Source organism: Harpia harpyja, chromosome 16 (genome assembly GCF_026419915.1).
Source record: "Harpia harpyja isolate bHarHar1 chromosome 16, bHarHar1 primary haplotype, whole genome shotgun sequence".
Lineage (NCBI taxonomy): Eukaryota > Metazoa > Chordata > Aves > Accipitriformes > Accipitridae > Harpia > Harpia harpyja.
This window is the reverse complement of record NC_068955.1, coordinates 25,825,435-25,850,112: the sequence shown is the minus strand read 5'-3', so window position 1 is coordinate 25,850,112 and position 24,678 is coordinate 25,825,435. Positions and strand designations below refer to the sequence as shown.

The 24,678-nt window shown below is 38.9% G+C and overlaps 1 protein-coding gene across 2 annotated transcripts in view; it reads right to left on the bottom strand.

Moving 5' to 3' along the window:
* The window catches only part of MPPED2 (metallophosphoesterase domain containing 2), a 110,192-nt gene that overhangs the window by 57,028 nt on the left and 28,486 nt on the right, over positions 1 to 24,678 (bottom strand). For both annotated transcript variants that reach the window (XM_052811784.1, XM_052811785.1), the window contains exon 3: positions 13,426 to 13,607. In XM_052811784.1, the coding sequence (XP_052667744.1) occupies positions 13,426 to 13,607 (182 nt within the window). The remainder of the gene's footprint in view (positions 1 to 13,425; positions 13,608 to 24,678) is intronic.

Here is a 24,678-nt window from a genome sequence, read left to right as displayed (position 1 = left end):
GTTCTCCTTGAACTTGATTAAGACTAAATTGAAAGGGAACATTTTTGGTTACTATTACATTAGGCTAAAATATAGAAATGAACCCTAATACTATCTAAATCTAATAAGAAAAAGCCATCTCTATTTCAAAATTTTCAAAGCATTCTCTATAAATGCATCACAGATCAATTTACATGGTATTTTTGCCAATAAGCAAAACGAAATCACAGGTTCCAATTGGCTTAACTCATATTGGAAAGTGCAAAAGCAAATGCTAGAAAATGCAATTACTGCAAACAAACTCCATTTTCTCCACTCAGGAGGGAATTTCAGGGAACATTTTATTGCCCTCAAATAATATTTCTAAAGGCATCAATACACAATTCTATTTTCTTTTTGGAGTCCCCACACACTATATAACCTAATCCTCTATAAAGAAACTCACCAGATTTTGAAATAATATATTGGTTGTTGATATTACCTTGTGCAGGCACATATTGTATCAATTTAAATGATTTTTCTCCATGAATCTTAAGAATATAAAAACTAACAGTCACTGACACAAACAGATCTGAACCTACTTCCCATAACATACCCTTTGTCTCTGTAATTTACAATTCCAATTAAGTCTTTTTTTTCCTAAAATAAATGAATAAAAGCTATCAAAAAGGAGGTCATCTTGAGAAACAATTATACAGAAAGTAATTAAGCTAATCATAATTATCACAGACAACGTCTTGGTATTTTCATGTACATATATTTTCACACTGCAAAAGGCCAGCAAATGTTAAGGACAAGATTTTCCATACAAAGTAAAATCTTTACTTAAAAGAGAAACAAGTCTGGATATCAATTATTCACTACTTACTGAAGGAAAACTTACTGAAGGAAATGAGAATTATGAACGCAGGACCCAGACCTAGATCTAGATTCTGCCCTAAATTTTTCTGCCTTATTGACAGTGACCTTTATGTGAGCAGCAGAACTTCCTTTTCTGTCCACGGGACTGAAAAACACACCTCTATCAGGATACTTCCAATATCTACCTACCTGTCTTAAGATAAACAAATAAATAAAACAATCAGGAAACACATACAATCACCAAAAACATTCTCCTGTTTCCCTCCTCTCTGAACTTGTTGCCATTATTGTTTTCTCATTTTTAAATGAAAGTCTTTGAGGCTTACAAATGCATAAAGCAGGAGGCACACATCCCCCTCTACCTCACAGCCTGGTAAAGCCTAGTCAGTATTTCTGAGAAAATCCCTCCAAATGCCTCCTTTTTTCTGTATCCCAGGAAGGTGGTCAGAGCATTTCTTATGAGAAGAAAAATCTCAAATACATCAACAAGGAACTTCTGATAACTATTTTAATTTTCTTTCTATAATACAGTATATTTTACATAACCTTTCAATTTTTACACATTGAACTGAAATGCTTTCTTTCAAAACTACGGTTTTTCAGTACATCGTTGGTAAACTACAAAACATACGGGGGCTCAGACTTAACTGACTACCAATACTAATACAACGTGGATAAATTCCCATAATGATAAGGGAAAATATAATAAGCGGGGACAGCAAGAATAATCACAAGGAAAAGAAACTGAAAGGAAAAAGAATAAGATAAAATATTTTTTAAAAATCCCAAAGGTTTTAAAAGGATGGACTACTGTCTAAAAGCAGGACAACAGCTTTTCACTAACTCTAAGAATGTAACATTCTCCAGTGTGCTAAAGCAATTAGCTGCTTTTGAAATTTTACCCTGTGATCATGTTTTGTGCTTTTACTTGTAAACATTTAAGTATGAGAACCAAGTTTGATATTCAAAGGTGTTAAGCACATTTTCAGATAGCGATGCTGATGTTTGTTGGGAATTGTTTCTTCCTTTTCTAAGTCGGAAGAGGAGAAATCTAAAAACTGAACTAAACTCCTCTTCTAGAAGCAGCCTGATATCCATTTGACAGCACTACGTACTGTATTTCAGAACTACCTCCACAGTCCTTTCCTGAAATTTTTACAGAGGATAAAAACCAAAGAGAAAATGCACAGAGAATGCAAACAGAAATTACAGTCAACTAAAAATACTCAAGCAGGTCTTCATGAACGTCCAGTATTCTTTTCTGAATCCCACATTTAAATTTATTATTCTAAATAAACCTAAACATTCCATTCGTCTTTCAAGATGAACCTCCTGAGCCCTGTAAGGAAACTCCTTTTAATAACCCAGCCCACAGAGAGATTTCTTCGCTGCTAAAGGAGACAACCAAATCACTCCAGCTGTATCACGGTATTACAAGGAACTGAATTCCTCTTATGCGGGTTTGTTGGTTTTTTCCTAGCCATCTAAAATTGCCTGAGCAGAATGGCACATAGCCTCAGATACCTTCCTTCTAAGTTTAAGCACATAGAGTAACCCTGAACACTAAAAAAAGAGAGAGAGAGAGAGAGAAGGAAACTTCAAGCCTGATAAAGGTCTAGAGCAGTAACTATGGAAATTGGTGCCAGTGATTTCTGAGTTCCAAATCTCACCCCTGCTACTATTTCTTGCCACCTCCTCTCGTCTGGCTTTGCAGAATATCAATTACCAAATTATTTATGTTACAGCATCCCAGGACCTCATGACAGAGAGTTCAGACTGAAGTTTTTTTTCAAAATCCAAGGTGCCGCTCTTTGAATTTCAGTGGGCAAACCCATGTGCTGAAAAACACCTAACTGCCCTTCCACAGAAGGAAGGACAAAACAGATGAATGAAAAATAGTATATGCAATGTAAACTCCATTCTGCAATATAAAGAGTTTGTGTGCTTTATTTGTGACGGAATTGAGGTGAAACTTTTATCTTGCCTATCCTTGTTACTACAAGTACATAGGCCCTCTGCTGCAGCCATCTCTGCTCCTTAATAAAATAAGGATAATAATAGTAAGCACCTAACCTACTAAGGTAGTGAAATGTTTTTAAATCAAGTTAAATGGCTATGTGAGATTTATGGTACTTGTACCTGTAGCATTTGAATTTACAGTAACATTTTCATGAGGTGCTGCAAAATCTGTATGATGCAGTATCTGTAGTTTCCTTTTGTATACAGAAGTACGCTGAGGATTCTGGTACATGAATAAATATTTCTCTGTAATTAAATGCTATCATTAACTGTTGGGGCATGCAGCATTTGCAATTTTTCATCTAGTGTGCTTTCTGCAGAGTAGGGTCTCTCTTGACTTGCACATTTTAGCCATCAATTCCAGACTTTTAAAAAAAAAAAAAAGGAAAGAAAAAAAGGAATGAAAAAACTGCTGTAAAAAGGCCCGATATGCAGACCTTAAGTTTTGCTGAATAAAGCGACAACTATAGTTAATCAGAGCTGGTCATCAAGACAAAGAGCACTAAGAGAACAGCTATTTCAGTCACTTACACAAAGGTAACAATTTATTTCTTATTTATACTCCTTTCTGCTAAGGTTTTGCCCTTTCACCTCAAAGGCAAGCATCGTTGTTTTTACAGCTGGCTTCACGGAAGCATTTGTTTATGAATGGCTATATTGCTTCCACTATAACTGTACACACATCCTCTCTAGTAACTCACTCAAACGCCAGGACCCATTTTAACATGTATAGCCCGAGCTGTCGGTCACCAGAGCGGTGGCTCTTCCTTCCCTCTGTCCCCCGGGCAGCCCGGGTGGCTGCCGCAGCAGGGCATCCCCTCAGCCGCCCTTGCTCAGGCAATCCCTCCCCGCCTTTCACACTCCAGCTAATGGCACAGGGTTATAATTTACAACCGGCAGACTGCAAATGGCGAATGGCTTTCCCTACGCTGCTAGTCTGGGAATTACTTCACATGGGGTTTTTATGAGGGGACGTTAGTCCGGGACCCTTTACTCTCAGGACCACTGGTATGGCTACAGATACATTATTTTAATCCCAGCGACCACTGAAGCTTGCAGCAGGGACAGAGGAGAGCAGAAGGAACGAACTCCTTCCCCACAATGCTCAGGAGACATCTGCACAAAAATGCAGGAAACCTCCTGGTTGCCTTGCAGTTTTTCTGCTCATCCCTCAGTAGTGAGTGCAAATGCCATAGTGCTGCATAGGGAGCGGGAAGCCTTAAGAGTAATGTATGGGCGAGAGCAGCTCAGGTAAAAGTAAGGAAATGTGAGTAACTTTTTGCCATTTGCAGCTCTGTTCTAAATTAAAACTCTGTGTGTATCTGTGGCTGGTCACATTAAAAAAAAAAAAAAAAAAAAAAAAGCAACATTCAGGAGAAAAGGAGCTATTGCACTTCGATACCCAGCCTGGCCTGTAATATTAAAGATTCTGGTTCATTAGAAAATATGTACATAATTCTGAGGTCTTCAAGCTTTACTCATCAACAGTTACAGGAAATTCAAAGTACAGTGTGTTCCTGAGCTCTCATTTCTTAATTTTATTAACTTGGGAAGAAATGAAGCTCTGGAAAAAGCAGGTAAATCTCCATGACTTTACATCCCTGTGCTCTCATTTGACTCTCTCTTCTTTCAAGCCACTGTCCCTCCCCTGGTTTGATGTTATTTTGCTCTCTTCTGTGTTGGCTTTGCATCTTCTTGCCTCTCTCCTTACACTGCTGACCCCTGTTGTGCTGCTTTGTTCCTTTTCTACTAAACGTACCATCAATAGTAAGTCAGGGTTTGGTAACTTTTACCTCACAGCTGGGGTGCAGGATGAGAAAAGAGACCAGAACAGCTCAGCAAAGTGAGGCACTGAAGTGACCTGAGCCTCAAAGCGATCTCAAGTTCTGAGAATCTCCGATCCCAAAGCTGCGGAAGGGCCACACGAACCAGCCCGCAGGCGAGCCAGACGCTGAGACCAGCCCGGCACCACGGGACGTGGCAGCAGACCGGGTCCCCCCAGCCTTGCACCAGGGTTTAATCGAGAGAATGTGCTGCCTGCAGCGGGTCTTGTAACCACCCTACAGAGCGAGCACCGTCATTCACACTGTCAGGATCAGGACGAGAAAGCAGGACAAAGAAAACGCAAATTCCTTTAGCTCTGGAAGAAGGGGTTCCCTTCTCCTTTTTCTCCCCACCAGTGGTACCGAAGTGCCACCCGTCCTCCGAAATCAACATACTCCCTAAATACAGTCAATAAAGATTTCAAGCTCTTCTAACAGGCACGACGGGGGTGGATGGGAGAGGTGGAGTTGCACGGGTCTTTCTTTCGCAGCCCTTTTGTGCCAAGACACATCATTCCTGATACATAAAATGCATGCAGACTTTGTCCGAGCTCAAATACTCAGCTTCAGCCCCCTGCAACAAGAGGGTTAATTAACAAGCTATGCAGGCTGGTTATAGCCAGCAAGAAGCAATAATCTATTTTTCTTTAACAAAAAAAGAAGTCACTAATCTTGGAACATTTATTAACCCCCTAGTATAGGCAATTACTGTAAGATAAAGGTCTGCCAGTCTTGCATTAACGTAAATTGCTGCATGTTGCTTTTCTACAGCATAGTAATGTTCACAACAGTGTGAATAAATGCTAACATTTGAGTTTTAAGCTTGATTCAACCCCCCCAATCTAACATTTTTAGCAGATCTTCACTCTCAGTAGCTATTTGGCCACAAAAAAAATAATCATGTCATATACAAGCCAAAAAAACGCAGGATGGCATTTCACTGAGATAACGTTTTGTAGCTCAGTTTAAGGTAATCTCACACATTTCCTAACATGCAGAAATGAAAAGAGGAAGGGGGGTGGGAAGCACAAAACCCAAAGATCATTCCTGCTGTCTGCTAGGTTCTGTAGTCACATACAACATAAAAAAAACAGTGGTGATAGAAAAAAAAAAAAAAGGCTTTGTAATAGACAGGACACTGCCAACCAGCTTTAAATTGAATTACACACCCTGCTAATCTTTATGATGAAATAAAATTTCTTTGAACACTACACATTGTACTAAAATCTGCAGTGCTTTCTCCCCCCAGCCCCAACCTCTCTCTGCTCAAAGCAACTCCTCCACCCTGAAACCATTGTTCTTTCTAGGCAGGAATGTGATGCTCTAACAGAAAGACTTCTTATTTTAATTAGATATTGTTAATATGGTGTGCGTGATGTGGAAATTTAGGAGAGGTATTTTTGCACTTTGTATTTTTGATGCAACATTAATTTGTAAGTGACAAAATAAATTTATGGTGTACAAAGAATACATACTCTTGCTTTCCATTGAAATCATTCTCATATTATGATATGTGGCTGCAGCAGCAATGCTGGAGGAAGAATCTGATGACAATGTCTATAAAACTTTCTATTTGCGTGGCATTACTTGTTTCATGCCTGGTCAATACAACAACCATAAATCTCTGTTCTGTTTTAAAGTGGATTGGCGGGAAAGGGGGAATTGAAAGGAAGAATTATTTTGGTTATTTTATAAATTTGTTTTGGTTATGGTTTGTTATTTGAAACCTGATCATCCCACCCCCTTTTAAGACAATAGCAGTCCAGGGAAGCAGACCCAAGAAATGACTAAGCGATTATTGTAATTGAAAGTCCTGTCCAAGAATTGTGCAATACTTTCCAGTGCTCACTGGCTCCTTTCTTTCACTGAAAAATACCAAATGAATATGTTGGGTTTAAACATATAAAGAGCCACTCAATCCAAAACATTATTCTCTTTGAAAGCACATTTCACGTGAGCCAAGTTTTCTAATGGCCGTCAAATAACACGCTGATCTTTGGATTGACTGATCATGGCAGGTAGTACACAACTTGTATAGAGAATTTTACACTTTATCTCTAGTAAATTAGTGACTACAGTTTTAAATAACCTCAAAGGTTCTTTGCATGCCATTAACAGAAAGTAAAAATAGTTTCTTGTAAAATTTCTTTATGAAAATTTGCCAGGAATAACAAGAGCAAAACAAGAAACAACTGATCAGATATGAATAAACTTACACTGCTCTTAATGTACAAGTTCCACTTTCGTGGAAATTTTACTATCTTGACACTCATTTCTATACAATTTCTTCTGTTTTACCTTTTAAGTTATACTTCTAGGGTTCTGTTTTCCACAAAGCATCTAGTATCTGACTCAGAGCAGAGGATAAATATGAAGAAGCAACTATAATAACCATAGCACAAAAGTACAATTTTACACTTTTTTTTTTCTATTTTTGTTCTCATATTTCGCTGTAGATTCCTGCATCAGGAAAACATTATTCAGCTTACTACCAAAAATCCACATGGCTCTATTTCCCCGCTATTTTATAAATACACTAAAATGTAATGCTCAAATTATTATTTTTATTCCTCTGAGAAGAAAAAAATTAAAATTAGTATTAATATATCTAAAAAAGGTGTATGCAAATAAAAGCTGAGCACTGATGATTAATTTAGTCAAGCCATATGGGAATTTAAAACTAAGTACAAATGAGAATTTAACCATGACATTAAACACAGTTCAAGTCAGAACAAAAGCAAAGGAAATATTCTTAAGTAGTGATACTGCAATAAAACCTAAATAAGCTTGGAAGAAGGTTTTAAAACCTTTACTATAAAGACAGAGTGAGATACATAATCCAGAGCACTAAATAAGTAAAAGAAAAACAACCACCAAACCAAAAAACCACAAAGACTCTAGATTTCATCTTATAAATCTGGGGTGGTTTTTTTATGAAATTGCATCGACATGTTCCAAACTCATAATATTCAGCATCTATTAGCAACTAGATTTAATAAGCAAGTAGACACAATAAAACTGTCTGTACAGGCTTGCCAGTGCACCTTCAGGTCTCCATTATTCTTCAGTTCAGAGCATCTCTGAAACAGGCAGCCAACGTGGTCTGAATCCTGCAAATCACATCAAACTCCTAATGGTATCAGAGGGATACCAGAATGCCAACACCAACAGAAGAGTCAACTGTCTTCAGCAGCCAGCTCAACCTCTTATTAAAACAAGTGTATTCCAGTGTCTGAAGCCTAAAGAAGCTCCTCACCAGAGCCACTCACAGAAAGCATAGCTGTTTTCAAAATTAGACTAATAGATTTTCCAGGGAGTTGCTTCCCTCTCTCTCAGAACAGCTGTGCAAAACTCATACATACTTACAGGATTAAAGCTACCTCAGCATTTTCTTTCACTTGCAATGAATGCAATTTTTTTTCAAGTGCTAAGATTTTCGTTCATCGAAATGGTGTTTTATGTTTAGTCAATTATTCATTCTAGCTATAACAAGTAGAGCAATATAGGGTTCAAAATATGCTCCAGATGGTAAAAACACAAATCAGAAATAAATCAATTTATAAAAATAGGAAGAGATTTGTTTTTATTGCTATAATTTTACTTTAAAATATTCATAAGCTTCCTTCTGGTTCTAAATTAGTTCAGAATACTTTGAGCTAATACCCCTCTGAATTTGGAGAAATTTAGAGCTTACTGGTTTGTTTTTATAAAAAATGGTCATGTCAGATGCTAAAATAATTCACATTAGAAATATAGTTTTACAAAGCAAAAGTTCTCAAGAACAAATAGTCTGTCACAATGAAACTGTTTTCAGTGTACATTAGCAAAAGAAACACACACAAACCCCTAAATGAAATATGCCTCGAGAGAAGATGAAGCCTCAATAAAATGAGGGAATAACTGAGCCAGACCAAAGAGAATGAGAAAGGATACAAGAACAATGTGACTCTGAATTTTTAAACAGTGATAAGAAAAGAGCTTGATCTTGTTATTATACTATCTTGTTACAGGGATTTTTTTTTTCAGATTAAATTATACTATCTTCAAGATCAAACACTATTTCAGCAGGTATCTGGATTACAGTTTTGAATATAATTTCAAATTTCTACAGTACTAAAGCAGAAATCTAACTGTAGACTACAACCAAGCGTCTGTCCATACCTCCGAGAGCAACAACACATTTCCAGTGCTCTTCCCATCTTGTCACCTATTCCATGTAACAGCTAGCAATTCCAAACTGAAGCTGCTATTTTCAGTAACTAAACATTCACACAAACATGAACTTTAAATTAGTGACAATACATTTCTGAGGACCACGTCCATATATGCAGAGTGTAACAAGAAAACCTCTACGTTAAAATAGTATAATCATTCTCACTTTAAGTAACATGATGGAGGAACTACACCACAGAAAAAACCCTGAATTTTTATTTTAGCTCTATCAGCAAAGTTTATACTAAAGGCAAGCATATATTACAGCTAAAGAAATACTTGTTCCAGTAAAAACCCATATGTATTTGGCCACTAAACCATTCACAAAGTTCCTCAAGTCATTATCCCACAGAAATTAAAAGCAACATTCATTCAAAACCAAAGCAAGACACGAAAGAAAAAAACATGAAACAGTCAAGTTGCTAAGTCCCAGAACAACTCAGAAAAAACATAGCCAAATTCTACTCTCAGCTCCACAGGCATTAACCAGCAGTAATTTCACCTACTGGATTTATTTGTATCTACCACTACAGAATTTTGCCTAGTTCATCCAGTAATATGTCCTATATTAGAAATCTTGCATGGAAAAAAAAAATCCCTGAACCAAAAATGAACACAGTAGAAGATAACCACTAGACAAAAAAGAACAAAACTGGCTATTTGAGAAAAATGACTAAACCAGATGCAAATTGTTCACAGAAGTAAGTGTATGTACAATCAGGCCCATACTAATTGAGCACAATAAACATATCGTCACTCATTAAAGATCTATCTGCCTGAATTTATCTTTGCTTTCTCTTCAGTTCTTATGAGTTATTCAATCACTTCCCATCACACAAGAAAGGAAATATTGCACTATGAAGACAGAGCTATAATTAGATATTCCTGTATTTCATCTCACATATATGACTGAATGAGAATGGATGGGGAAAATATGAACAGTGATAATAATAGTGTGTTGAAACACTGAGTAAGAAATATATTGGGCATAGAATAACATCTTAATTCTTCCTCAGCACATAACGCTGTGTTTACTGCAAGGTCAGTTAAGTTACTATAAGAGATTTTTAATGAAAACAATTATAAATTTAAAATAACTGTGTTTAAAGCATTTAACAGTCACTAAGGTCAAGTGATTACAGCAGTTACAAGACCCAAGGGACATGTTCACACCAAAACAAAGTGAATAAATTACCTCAGCCAGTGTATGTAATCACTAAGTGACCACAGAGGTTATTCAATGTATAAGCCCAGACGACTTTCATGCAAAACCAATAATGAAAATTTATCAGCCAAAGGGAAAAAAGCAGAAGTACTAGTAAAAGTTGCAGGAAGGGCTGAGAGCTAGGAGGAGTGGGAAAGAGAGCGTGGAACGCATGTTCCACGATTCGGCTACAGAGACAGGGAAGAAGGATGAATGTTAATGAAATGGATGGATAAGATGCTGAACTTTTTGCTCAGGTGAGGTGCTCGAAGAGCTGCAAAGGGATGCGAGACCCACAAAATACAAAACTGCAGGGTTGACAGAAGTGCTCTCAGTCCTGTATAACTCCGGCATACGTAACACCCAGTGAAGTATAAGCGAGGCAAGGGTTCAGAATAATCATCTTTTAACTTCTCCCTTGGCTTTACTGCCAAGAAAATTATGGACAGTTATTGTGCCTTAGTTATCCCATTATCTAATCCTAGTGGAGATGAGGCCCTGTTTTTTTACCACAGAGTAGGTAAAATAAGCTGTGGAATGAAGCCTCGCTTCTCTCCCTCAAGGTATAAACGATACAGATGCCTTGTCTTCATTACTGCTTTACAACACGATTGCCAGTGGAGAAAACCATGCACCCAAAAGATATGAAAACCCCCTTCTATAAGGACAACGCTGTATTTCATGGGAGTTCTCAATGCATGGCTTTGGAATAACGTTCCTACCAACTATGATGAAAAAAGATGCCTCCCACTATATGGCAGAAGAAGAAGGAATCCTGCTTGTTCCTGCCTGCCACTAGTATGTATTTTTTAAAATATTACATGTCATCACCTCACAACCTTGAAGGTATTACTCTTCACAATATACATAGTAAATAGTAAAACATTATTACTCCCATTTTGCAGATAGGAGCCTGAAATAAAGTGGCAAAACGGCATGCCTGACTTCATAGTGTTTTGACTCCAGATGAGGAGAGGACAGCACTGGAGCAAGTATTCACCAATGTGACAAGATTACACAGGAGAATCAATTTGCTGCCTGACCTTATGCCAGAAACGTAATAACTGGTATTGTCATATATATGAAAATGCAAGTGGACTCTGTGCATGTCACACACACACGCACGCACAAAAAAACCCAACCCAAAACAAACAAACAAACAAAACCCCCCAAACCAGAAAACCAAAACAAAAAAACCCACCGAAAAACCACAAAAGAGGTTTTCTCTGTACCTGAAATATGAAAGCCTGAGGCCAACGCCAGTAGGTCCTGGCACAGTCAAAGCTTCCCATTTCACTGACTGCCAAAGAATGCAAAAAATCTGCTTTCTCAGATAAATACCATACTGACTTCTACAAGAACTATATATATGTTAAGAATGCCCCATGGTAAATTATTGAGGCTGGAACAAAACCTATTCAAAGGGTTATAATTTTTCTGTTGCCAGTGTTAAACCAAGGATCTATGTGATAAAATAAGATCATTGTGAAACACCTGTTAAATAAAAGGAATGCCAAGTGGCTGCCAATACTCTAAGATTCCCCATGAAAGGGTGAAAACACACTAGCAGCTTACTTGTTTTCTCTTTCTGTAGTACTGAGTTAGCGTTTTCAAATGCCAAGCACTGGGCATGGGCTCTGGCTATATCAAACCAATACTTGTGAAATGACCTAAGTCCAAAGAAGAACTTTGGTAGCCAGACACTGCTCTTAGCAGTGCATTCAGGGTAGACTTTGGAGGTCTCCGCTCTCCAGAAAGCAATTCCTTTTCTGGAGCTGCCTGGCATCTATAACAACTGAACCCCACTGAACAGCAGAGGTGCCTGGCTTCTCTATGGGGACTGAAGCTCGGTAGGACCACACAGCCCACCTCCCAGGGAAGCTGTGCGGCCTCCCACTGCCCTTACCTTGCTTGCTCTTCCTCCTTTGCAACACTAACATCTACAGGTTATCACAACAAACACCCAAAAGTTGAGGGAGATGATTCCTACTGTGTCTCTTCCCTCAACCTATGTACATATCCACCTACTTCTCCTACTCTTCTTACTTCCCAGTCCTGCGATTACATTCCTAGAAAAAGGATAGTTTTGAGCCCATAAAATCTAGTACCACTTCCTAGAAATAAGAATGATAAAATTAAGTTACAGTAACATGGCAATATCGGGAAGCCCCAATCCCACATGCACAGCAATAAAAAGAAGGAAAAATGTTCTTTAAAACTGGGCTGTGGAGATCAGCGGAGGTCAGAAGGAAGATAAAAAGAACAGTATGGAGAAATTGCAAAGGAAGGTGAAAAGACAGAGAATGTGAAAGCTCTTCTATTTAAAAATTCCTTTTGTAAATCCAAATGTTCTTTACTTATCTCTTGAAGGGTCAGCCAAGGAACTCCAATGGAATAAAATTATGCTATTAAAGGCACGTAGAGATGTGGCCATCATACAGCAGGCAAGAGAGAGTGCAGTGATGGAGGTAAAGCCTGATAACAAAGCTATGCTTTCAAAGGTTTTTATATAATGCTGTAAATTCATTCTAACATTTCTTGAAGATCAGCTGCTCAAGTCACCTTCAACTCTGAGTATTTTTAGTGCAAGTGGTGACATGGCAGTACACAGCCAGCCTACCAGTGGCATTTATAACAGGAGCATCCAGCACAAGCTCCCCTACTTCATTTTGTCTTCTGCTGTTGCAGTTTAATTGCCCTCAACTGTAGCAATACACTATCGGGGCACTGCTATCAAATACAGCAGAACGTGAAAGGCGTTCTACCAAAGAGGTGTGGAGTGCCTGCGTTCAAAGTTAAAATGCCAGTACTCTTAACTCAAAAGGGCAATCATGTGAATACCACCCCCAAAAAATTCTCCTCTTCCAAACAGTATTACTGATTTTGCCATCCTATATTGTGGGAAGAAGGACTTCTATCATTTCAAATACACTGTAGCTTTCAGCACTGCTTTAAGTTATGGTAAATCCAAATTACAGCGAGCAATAGTTTTGGCTGTGGATATAAACCCACACTGCATCAACTAATGGGACACGGTATGCATTCATATGAGGTGGCACCACCGCTCAGCACACACATAAGGCTACACAGTCCTTGCTGTGGAATAACAGAATCTTTTCCCCCAGGATAATGCAGAAATACAGCGAAGTCTCTAAATTTGTCTTAATTAACAGAATCATACTGAGACTAGAAACAGCACATCACATGAGGACAAGTGAAGTAAGAGGGGGGGGGGATTTTCTAGTGCTCTAATTCAATTAGGAGGCAGTGACTGACACTTGGACAGGAGAGGTTAATTGGGGTCACCAAAATGCAGTAATTCCTTACCTAACCAGTCATTAAACTTCTTAACCTCTGAGGGCAGTCCCAGTTCGGTGAAATCGCCCGTGTGGAGAAGGATGTCCCCATAAGGCATCTGGATGCCATCTGTTCTGGAGTGTGTGTCTGAGACGCAGACAAATCGCGTGTGGCCCGCTGGTTTTGGAGTGTCATATGGGATAGGGTCGACCCTAAAGCAGACACATAAAGATCTCGTAATAGTTACAAGGTTAAAACCCTCACATCTATTATTTCAGATATCAACACAGATCTATCTCTACAGAAGCATGCATGCACACACATACACATACATTTACACACACCATGCTGAAAGAAAGGACTCTGTAATGCAAGACTGCCAAAAACCCAGAAGGGACCACAGTGCTTCTTAAATACTTACCTGGTAAGGAAGGAAAATTTAAAAATACATAAGATATGGCCAGTTTCTGATACTAAAGTTCATTTAAACATTGGGAAAAAAGGATTTAAGAGACTTTGAATTCAGACATATTTTTTCCATCATCTACCTTATACATGAACAGGTACACAGGCCATTAAATAAGAGGTCTCGCAGGTGGGCCAGCAACAGGCTCTCACTTGAGCTGAGCAGCTTAGCATCTGGTTTTGTTCAAGGGCATAGGCACTCCTACAGATTCCAGCAGGAATATTTGTTTACACACAATTAGGTACATTCAGGAGTGCTTTGATGAAGCCTGGAAATTGCAGAACTGAGTCTAATGACAACTTCTTACCCTCATACAAAATGCTGAGCTCATCTTCCCAAAACCTATAAAGTCAGGAACTGATGTGGCAGAGCACTAAGCAACCATAGATAAAACATTTTTTCTATAGCCAGTGATGTTAAAAATTTAGTTCAATTGGTTATTTGCAAGCTACATTTGTTAATTTTGTCTCATCAACTATATGTGACCCATCATAGAAGTTTGGTTTTCAGGTGTTTTGGGTTTTGTTTTTTAAATTTAAGCAGAATAGAGACAAATAACAGGGAAGAGAAGTGCTTTATGCATACGTAGCGGTTAAATGTTCTAATTTGTAACAGAATAACTTAAAATACAAAAGGCAAGCTATTGTCTACCTTGGAATAGCAATTATTTCTCTGCAGAGTTACTGTAATTTGATTTGCTCAACTTAACCCAACATTTGAATAGCACTGCATCTGGATTAACACCATAGAAAACCCCTTCCCAACTCCACAAAACTTCCAACCCATTCCATTGATATGCCACTTTGATCACATTTAGAGCTTAGCTTCAGCTAGAAATTTTGAGGTGTTTAGGAGTTATGTCAGAATAGCCCACTCACATCTCAAATCATCAGAGCGGTGAAACCAAGCTCTAAGTATTTTACAGCACCCAAAATAATGCTGTTCTAAGACTTATTGGGACAAACTAGCACAACCAACATTCCAAAACCAGTACCTGAAGGTAAAAAGAAAATTAAACAGGTTTTATCAGTTTTGCTCTCCACACTGAATGAAAAGAAAAACAACTAGCACACATCACTGTGAATCCGTTTTTCTTAAATCCCCATAGTTGTAACAAGATGTATGATCAGTAAGAGAAAATAAAGCACATATCTTAAGAAAATATAGGCTTTTGAAGTATTCCTTTATTTACTGAACTGTATTTACTATTTTCAGTAAACAAAATTAGTATTTAGTGTTTACTATACACTGAACTGTGTGAAAACTTCTACCAGTGTCTTTAACTTCAGCTCCCTACACAGGTGAGAAAGACCAAAAGCATTCAGCTCCCTACACTGGGGAGTTTATAGTGGTTCAAGAAGTCAAACTCCATATGGGTATGTACTGGTCTCCAATGGAAAATGTCCACATGAACACACTTACTAACAAGATTTTACTGAGTCTTTTGCATTTGGTAGAATCTTTATCAAGAGCTAAAATTTTAGCATGGTGGGCAAGGGGGGAAGATATTATTTGTTAGACTGCGTTTTCCTAGGTACCATAATTATTTCCAATCAAACTGTATTTACCATAAATGTACTGTATTTGGTTGCCATGGTCCGCTGAATTAATTTGCAAAATTCAGGTTCTACAAGATGATGGTTACCTTTAAAACAGATTTTACTGCAGGCTGGACTGGATGGGAAGGGGCAGTTCAATAGATAACTTGTTTTGGTTTTGGTATTGCACCTCCTATTCCACCCATGGCACCAGGTACAATTAGTTGAGCCATTCAACTGGTTAACACTACAGAAACCCACTGCAAAAATCTGAACTCTGGCAATCAATGGATTCTTGTTCTCTGCAAGGGTCAGAAATTAATAAGGTTATTATTACAGAGGAAAATTCATCTACCCATTGAAATCACACTGGCAAGCTAGGCAAAACTATAATTATAGGCCATAGTGTTTTTGTAGTTGGTGTCTTCCTCCCAACCACTGAGAGTAAGCTGAAACTTTTTTAACAGTAAGCATGGGGGTCCCCGAATCAACACTTCCACACTTCCAAGTATGTTTACTCCACACAACACAAAAAATGAAGACCAACTTTCATCACTACCACATACCTTGTTCAGAGTGTCTCTGCTTGAGCTATGACCAGCACTGCCTGCCTCTGGGGAGTCCAATTTTGTTCGTACACAGCAGCTATGCTTTTGCTATTCTCTGCAGTTCGTTTCCAAACAAACCCTGTTTTGCTATAGGCAACCCCTATTAGAGTATGACACCAAAATCTGGTTTAGGATTTTTCTATTCATGCAATGACTTACAGAAAATTCTATAATCGAAATTCATTAAGTTCCTGATCCTTCCTTCTCCTCTTTACAAACACTATGGTGTTGCCAAGTAACCTTTTTTCTACATCTTAGCTTAATTTCGTCTCTTATTCAGTAGTGCTTACCTACTAAGTATTTGAAAGTGAGATACTGAAGGTTATTGTGTTCAGCCCATCAATTTATCTTACTCAAAATACTCCTTCAATAGAAACTTAATAAAAGTGGTGTTATTGCCAGTCCTAAAGGCTTGCGTTCTTTTTGTCCACAACTACAGTATGGCAAACAGTAATGTGAGATTTTTCTTTTTCACTACATCATGAGAGGATTGGCCTCGGAACTTCTGAGATCGGCTACCGCAGTAGGCGAGGTGCTACCCTTTCACAGCTTTTGGCGACACACTGCTGCTCGCTAGCAGGCTTCTACCTGGGCTGTGAACATCATCCCTTCTTCTGGTGGTCTGCTCACCTCACAACCCAACATCTGGGGATTACAGATGGGCATTTCTAAAAGCTCTGTAATAGTTATGCACCTGACCCTCACTGCGATTCAAGAGGAGATAAAAATTATTTCAGCCCTGCCCACCACCAGTCCCTGCTGAATCAGAGCACATAACTAAGAAGTTCAACATATTCTTTACCATTTGCTCCAAACACAGGGCATCCACCTAACTCTGACACTCTCCGTCACCACCACCACTTTATTTTTTCAGTATTCTTGAGCTGTCAGACTGAAACACTTTACAGATTATTTGATCACTGCATTTGAAAAAGCATGCTCACAGAAAGACACAGAAAATGTTATTCCAGAATAATTTAAGTGTTCATATGTTAGGATTAATACAGCAATCAGGAAATGGATAACAACCTAACAAAATAGCCAAGTATCAAAATGAATGAGGAATTTTTTGCCTTAAGTTAGTAAATTATTTTGGGCATCTAACTTCCTTTACAGACAGCTGTTAATAGGTACTTACCTATCCTAAGATATCTTGCACCTTAGAAAATCAGGCACTTAAGTGTTTTTTCAAAAGTTTATGTAAGACCCAGAATGAAATCCCGTGAGGCCATTGAGCAATGACTGCTTTCTAAGATCATGACAGTAATGTAAGATCTGTCACATTTAATGCATTTATGACAAGGGTTTCGAAATCAGAAGGGACAATGTAATCTTCATGCACTTCTATAAGGACCTTGTTTATCAGATAATTACTTGGCTTTACTAAACTGCCCTTACCACCAGTTGTTCTCATTTAGAGTAAGAGTCCCTCAGGTAAAAACCTCAAATTTACAGTTCCTCACACATTGCTGCAGCTAAATCAAACGACAACATAAACCAGGCTCCGATTTGGCTTGCTCAGCTATCACTAATCAGTATCTTCCTCCAAAACCACGGTTCCCATGGCACTTCCAAGACAGCGGGGTGGCGTAAGTAAGCAAGCCGAGTGCTGCCCCTTGCCCTGCCGGCTGTGCATACAGCAGCCCAAGCGTGGCGTTGGCTGGGCTGCTGGCACCCAGTGCTGCTCCCAGGGACTGCACGGACTTGGAGTTGTACGCCATCCCTCATCCATCAGACAGCAAATTTTGTCATGGCTTTACACTTTAAAAGCGGAGATTAAGTAAATAAGCAACAATAAGCAACACAGAAGTTATCAAGGAGATTTTGACAGTGAGGCAGGAGGGCCGAATTCAGAAACTCACAGAGGAGGAAAACATTGGGCTTTTCACATGCACGGAGGCAAAGGATTTCATTTAGGATGTCACGCTATATGGAACAGACACATTAGCTATGTATTTTGGCCCAAGCTTACGCTAGTTACTCATAGTTGTCTTACAAATCAGCAGCGTTAGAAAGTACCTCCGAGACAGAATGGGCAGTGCAGCCCTCCGAGAGACATAGCTGCAGGCAGAATTACACTGAGACCCTCTTTTCCAAGAAAATTTAGAAAAGACACAAGCACCATTTTTCTGAAAGAAATAAAAGTTTTGATTGCAAAGGATAATTCTGCATGGGTGAGTTCAAATGCTGAAAATACAGGGCTCTGCCTGGGTTAGCCGCTCCCCGGGAATGCCTGTGCTTAGAGAACTGAACTCATAGCCTTTTCACTTCCCTGCTCTCTTGGGTTTTGAGATATGCAGACCCCAAATCCCCTCTTACAGAATGATTCCCAAGAAACCAATTCATCCGTGAAGACGGAATAAAAATCTTAAACATTAAGCCAGGAAGAATTTCCAGTTCCCAGTGTCAAATAAATCACTCAGATGAATGTAGCACCTATGCCGGACAAAACATTTACAGATGCCGAAAATCCCTCCCCCCACCCCAAACCCTACAACTCAAACCAGCACTGTTACTGCTTACAATCCACTACTTTTTAAGATGGTTCTGTTGGCTTTGCTACAGGTGAACAAGTCAGCAGTCAGCGCAGAAGACCACGTAATTTTACTGCTTCCCAGGCTCATCAGATGCATTAAGAATAGTCCCGTGACATAAGGGCCCATGTCCTTCCTAGACTGTGTCACATCGTATGCTGTCTTTTCATCTCTTAATAATTCCTCCATTGGGTTATATGTGTGACTGAATTTGTGGGTTTGTTTTCTATGACATCTAAATTAGTATTCATTGTAGATCCATTTAAGCACAGACTTCAAGTCTGTGTACCACATAAAATCCGTGTGTGTTGTTGCACTTACTCTACTGTTTTGGGAGTCATTTGGAGACATGCTATCTAGAAACTGATCTATATTAAAAACACATCTATATTACTAGCTTTTAAAAAAACACCTACTCATACTTGCTACGAATAGTCACAGTTTTCTTCATTTACAGTTTAGCTTCCTCTTGCAAAATCTTCATACTCTTCCTGCTACTCCTATTTTCAAAATTTGTAAACAAAATACTTTTTCAAAGAGCCAGTTAGCTTAGTGTATTTATTTTAGGATTAAAATACAAACATTTTCTGCAAAAACACTTTAAAAAGTTTGTTTCTAAGTGCTGTTAGTTCCCCCTCCTCAGCTAAGGCAACAAAAGATAATTTTGTTGAACTGGAAAACAAAAGCAATATATTTTCTACATCTTCAGCTTTTTCTTTCTCTGAATTTGTACCTCTGTCTCTACATATGATCCCGCTGGCATGGGAAGTTCAGGAGAAGAGCAGAATGGGAATTTCTGTGAAAACTCCTTGCTACGGTATTTAAAGTATTTGTTACTGTAACCAAATCTCACAGCTTTGTTATACTGTGATATTTATTATTTCTTTTAGAGCCAGTCCCATGTCCTAGAATTGGGTGATCATGTGAGACCTGTGGCTTAATTATTTTTGTCAAAATAGATCAATAAGTCTCTCAGTTGAAGAAAAATGCATGAAATGCATCTGTATGCCCTGCAGACATTCAAGAAATGGAATGAAAATAAAAGATGTGTAACTGTTCTTATTTTAAAAAAAAATCTCAGGACTATTAGGCCAACGTCATAATTTTAGAACCAGTTTTTAATGCCACAGACCAGAAGGACTGTATCAAAACCAAACTGCAAATGTGTCTACCATTTTGAAACAAAAATTTAACATCTGAATTCAAAGTCTTCAGCTCAAAACATTAACATAAGTCTTCAGTGTAGTGTCATTTAGTTTAGTTGATCAGGCTGATATGAACATGGACACGCTACTAAAGACTTCATACACCATCAGATTAAAAACTAAAACTCCAGCATCAAGTGTGGAGCAGACACAGTGCCCCTGTTCTTCATTAGAACTTACTCAAAATCTTTTGAGCTGCTCCACTCTCCCAAAGCTACCAGGAAGCAAGCTTTCTGTGCCTGGGTTGCTCTGCAACTGCATCTCCCACAGCTATTCTGAATGCGGTTTCCCAAATTTGTAAGGCATTTTGGAAGATCCAAGCATTTTCTTTTTTCCTCTACTGAAGCACTTGTATTTCTTACAATTATCACTGTGACAGCACCCAACTCAATACCCAACGTTTCAACTCCCCTACGTGTCCCAGCTGCAGGATGCCGGCAGCCAGAGCCACGGCAGCGACGGCACACATGGGGACAGCCTTCCCACACGTGCTGCCCGTCTGCGACACCCCATGGCCGGCCAGGCAGAGCAAGCACATCCACTCGCACACCACGATGAAACACCAGTGAAAGGGCCATTGCTGGGCACACACCAGAACCAACAGCGCACAGTCAAGACCAAGGCTTTTAGGTGACAAAAAAATCCAGAAAAAGGCAAATTACACTAAGGGAGGCTATAAGACTGTTGGGACAGTGACTGAGACCTCAGATTTTTTCCAAGGACTCACCAGGCCCCAGGGGTTTTACCCAGCACTCACTCTCCTCTGCCGCAGGTCCAACCACCCGTGCTCAGATTGACGCAGCCCTGGCACGCATGGCCGTGCCTCCCCAGCTGCTCGGTCCAGTTGGCTTTGCTCCCTGAACTGGCTCAGCACACTGAGTCCACAATCCTAGAACCCATGGGTAAAGCCAGACACCACAGGTTACCATGGCTTTCCTCAGCCAACAGGGTAGCAAGCAAATTGGAGAAAAAGCCAGGTGGGGTGGTGGGACGGGAAGAAAACCCAGCAGGGAAACACTCTGGTAACAGCACCCCACAGAGGTGGCAGCGGTTGCTTCAGCCTAACACCTGTCATCAGGGAGGAGAGGTAAAAGCCAGCGCACCAGGTAAGAAAACGACTGCAAGTCAGCAACCTCTACATGGCCGCCTCGGCACCTCTGCCTTCCCCTTCCAGGAGCTCCTTTCCTTTCCCACACCCGCCTCCCATTAGAGAGCTCACTGGTGGCCCCTCCAGACGCACTGTGCTAACACTCCTGTGTCAAGATCTGCGGTCCTGAAAATTCACTCTCGTCAGTCAAGAATTACTATCACTTCGTAACTTGAATTTAAAAATTCCAAACAAAACAGGCCTTTTACAAATATTTTTGAGGCTGTAGTGACTATTTTATAAAATGGTTTGGCAAATGGATTAACTCCTCAGTATTTATAACTGATCTCCTGATTTCAAAAGGGAAACTACAAAAACTTTGATGGAGGGGACAGGCAGGTTATCTGATCATGTTGTCCCCTCCAATGAAAGGTGAACAGTCTGCAAATTCTTACAGTATAAATTCAGCACATCATACAGATATCCGGACATCTCCAGCCAGAAAAATACATACATGCACATACACAGAGCTGATTTTGTGATACAACACACACTGAATGACACAAAGCCAAATACTAATTTTCTCTCAATAAACACAATGAATGCCAAAATATAGCATTGCTTTACTTGGCCACTGTCAGCCATTAATTGTTTAAATCATACGTATTAGTGCTTTTGTTAACTTCAGTCTGTCTTCTAGTATAGTCAAACACCAAGAAAACATCTGGTTTCTTCTCTGACTAGAAAGGGATGCAAATACCTTTCAACACTCTCGCTGGTAGATCTTACTTGTACAAGCACACATATCTAAGAACAGACTATCCCAAATTACCTAGAAAGCCACACCTCTTCTGGAAACCTCCATGTACATGTGTCACCCATCAAAACCTTAAGAGAGAGTTCTGGAAACTGTAAAACAGAGGTCTGATATTTATTTCAGAAACGGCATTAATTGTGTCTCGGCGCAATGTGGAGGGAAAAAAAAAAATTACATTTACAAGCCCACAGGAGGATTCAATGCACCACTCAGCAGCTTACTGCTAATGTTTCCAACAATTACAGCTGCAGGGAAATGATGGATCTTTTTATTACAGGTTTTGGAGCTGTTTTACTTCCAGTGAGATTTATGAGATTAAACAGAAAAGACCTATATTATCCACTGTCATCATTTGGGCAAACTTAAAAAACCCCTCCTTTATAAGGAATTTATAGCAATACATCTTCTCAGCCCGATATAAACCTCAACTAATTAAGAGTCCAAACTCTGTTAATCCCAGATTCTGGTCAGTAATAAAACCAGAAACAGCTAAAATCCAGATTTTCTATGGTGTTCTTTGGGGGCAAATAGTCAGCTGGTCTCCTTTTTGAAGTACCTAACCTCCTTTGATATTAATGGGAATTCAGAAACTGAATTGCTTGAGCGCTTCTGAAAATCCTATTCATCATCCCTTTGCAACGGAATTTTGTTTTAGTCAATGAAATACCTTCTAAAATTTAGGTATAAGTGGCATTCCAAAGGTTAGAGAAGCAAAACAGAACTGAAAGCAGTATCAACACCAGTATCAGCATCACTCGAGGGCCCAGACAAAAGTTTCATTTTAGTAACACAGTAAATTCCCATTTTTATGCTGGTATGGCTTCAATTAAAAGTCATTAAGAAGCACTTTTCCCACATTCTTTTGTTGTTGTTGTTGGGGGAATGCTATAAATTATGCCTTACCCCCATCCCAAAAGAACTCGTTTGCTGATAAAACTGCACCTACTAGGAAGGTATGTCAATAACCTCTCTACACTGAAACCAGATTTTTATTTCCCTACTATAAGCTCTACAAACACAGACTCATTAAATATACTCAGAAAGTACAATCTGGCATCCCAAACCAGTAAGAGAAGTAAATTTAGATCCAATTTTAATTTAAAGGACGAGATTTGCAAAATATACATCTTTATATCTCCGCAAGAGTGAGGCTAAATTAATGTATAGTATCCCTCCAATCATTTCAATTGCACAAGTCATAAAATGGGGTGGACTTATTTCTAGGGTGAAAACCACAGAGAAGGCTTTAGCCCTTGCTTCAACAGTAAAACAGTTTTTCAAATTGTAATGCAAAAAAACCCTCCCCAAAACAAATAGAAGCAGATCTCCAGGATAGATTAAATTTAATTGGTTTTGCTCTAACTTGACACATCAAAAATGCCATCTTTCTCAGAAATTAGGACAATTTTTGTCAGAGGAACAATTGTAGAAAACTAATGAGATGACTTATAATCACAAGGTTCTGTCAAAAAAGAATTGTATAAGCATGTATTGCAGCATATACTCCATTTTTGATGCCCATTTGTATTAAGAATAAAATCTGTAATGTCCTAAAATGTACAGAATTCATAAGCATAACTCAGTACTTTTTCTTGGAGATGATAAATTCAGCAAATAGACAGTAACTCTTATACAATAAGGCAACTGGACAACTGGACTTGAAGGCGCACAGAATTTTGAGAACTAATTATCTTTTAGAATTTGCTACCAAATCTAAAATCTACCTTAGTGTTTTGGAAACAAATACTCAGTGTTTAGACACCCACATGATTACGCCTAGAGTGTTTGCAGAAAATCACTCAAGGTTGGTTATGATTCACACCACACACCTCCCCCCCCCCCCCTACATTTAGTCTAAAGTATAGTAACTACTTGAAATTTCACTGACTTTCAGCTCAGGAAATACAAGTGGTGTTCTTCTTTAATCCACAAGTTAAGTATACAGAGCAAGTAAGAAACTCTGCACTTAACCTTATCAATCATTTTACTTTCTGACCTGAAGGTATCACCCTCTCCAGGGATGAGATGCAATTCAATTTCCATGCAAGCAAAGTGTTAGCCCTCTCCTAAACAGAGTGCTAATCATGAGTCTCTCTGCTGCTCTCTCTGCCTTATGATTTGACTTCCACAGGCGTGATGAACTGAGTCCAAAAAATCTGTTCAAAGGAAGGACAATTCATGCTGGGCAAACGCCACCAGTTCCCATTTTTAAGCTACTAAGGGCATAGAGTGCCATCAACATGCCTATGAAATTGTCACTGATATCAGTAGGAGATTGGTGAACAGAGTGGAACGTGTAACTCAAATAAAAAGAAATTTCCTAGTATACATGCAGCATGAGATACTATTTTAAGGAAGTAAATTGGCAGACACTGTACGGTATCTACAAAATCAATTTGTGGATCTGCACCAGTACAAAAATCTGTCTCTTTTAGGATGTATATTCTCTCCTGCATCTAAGCTCTACAAACTTTTTGAAGATATTGGTAATAAAATGTTTCCCATTGAAATCTGGGCATCTAACTCTATTTTCCTACTAAATAAAAGTCTTCATAATAGCCATGCTGTCTTAAAAGGCCTTTTGCCACTCAGTCTCACATATATGAATTATTTCAGCCCTTGTCAAAGGTTTCAGCCTCTAGCTCCTCTTAAGGTTTAAGAAGCTTTCTGCAAAGAAGGTGATAAAATACAGACAGCAATTTAGCTCTCCTTCTAAAGTTAAGTCCTTGTTTTTAATAGGAATAGAGAAAGGAGATTATTAACTAGCTTCTACCAACACCATAATACAGGTTCCTACTCAGCATCCAGGTTACCAAAAAGCTCGGTGCTACATTAAAATGGTTGACTGAAAATATCTAAGCTTTCATGTTACATAGTCACACAGCTGGCCTAGTTATTTCTAAACTCCTAGTAATTCCATTGCCACAAATTTTGACACCAGTCATCCATCTCAAGCTCAACTTGAATTCTATATTTAGACTGGCGAGAGATCTGAATCAGTCTCAGGATGTATAGAAAAATATGAATT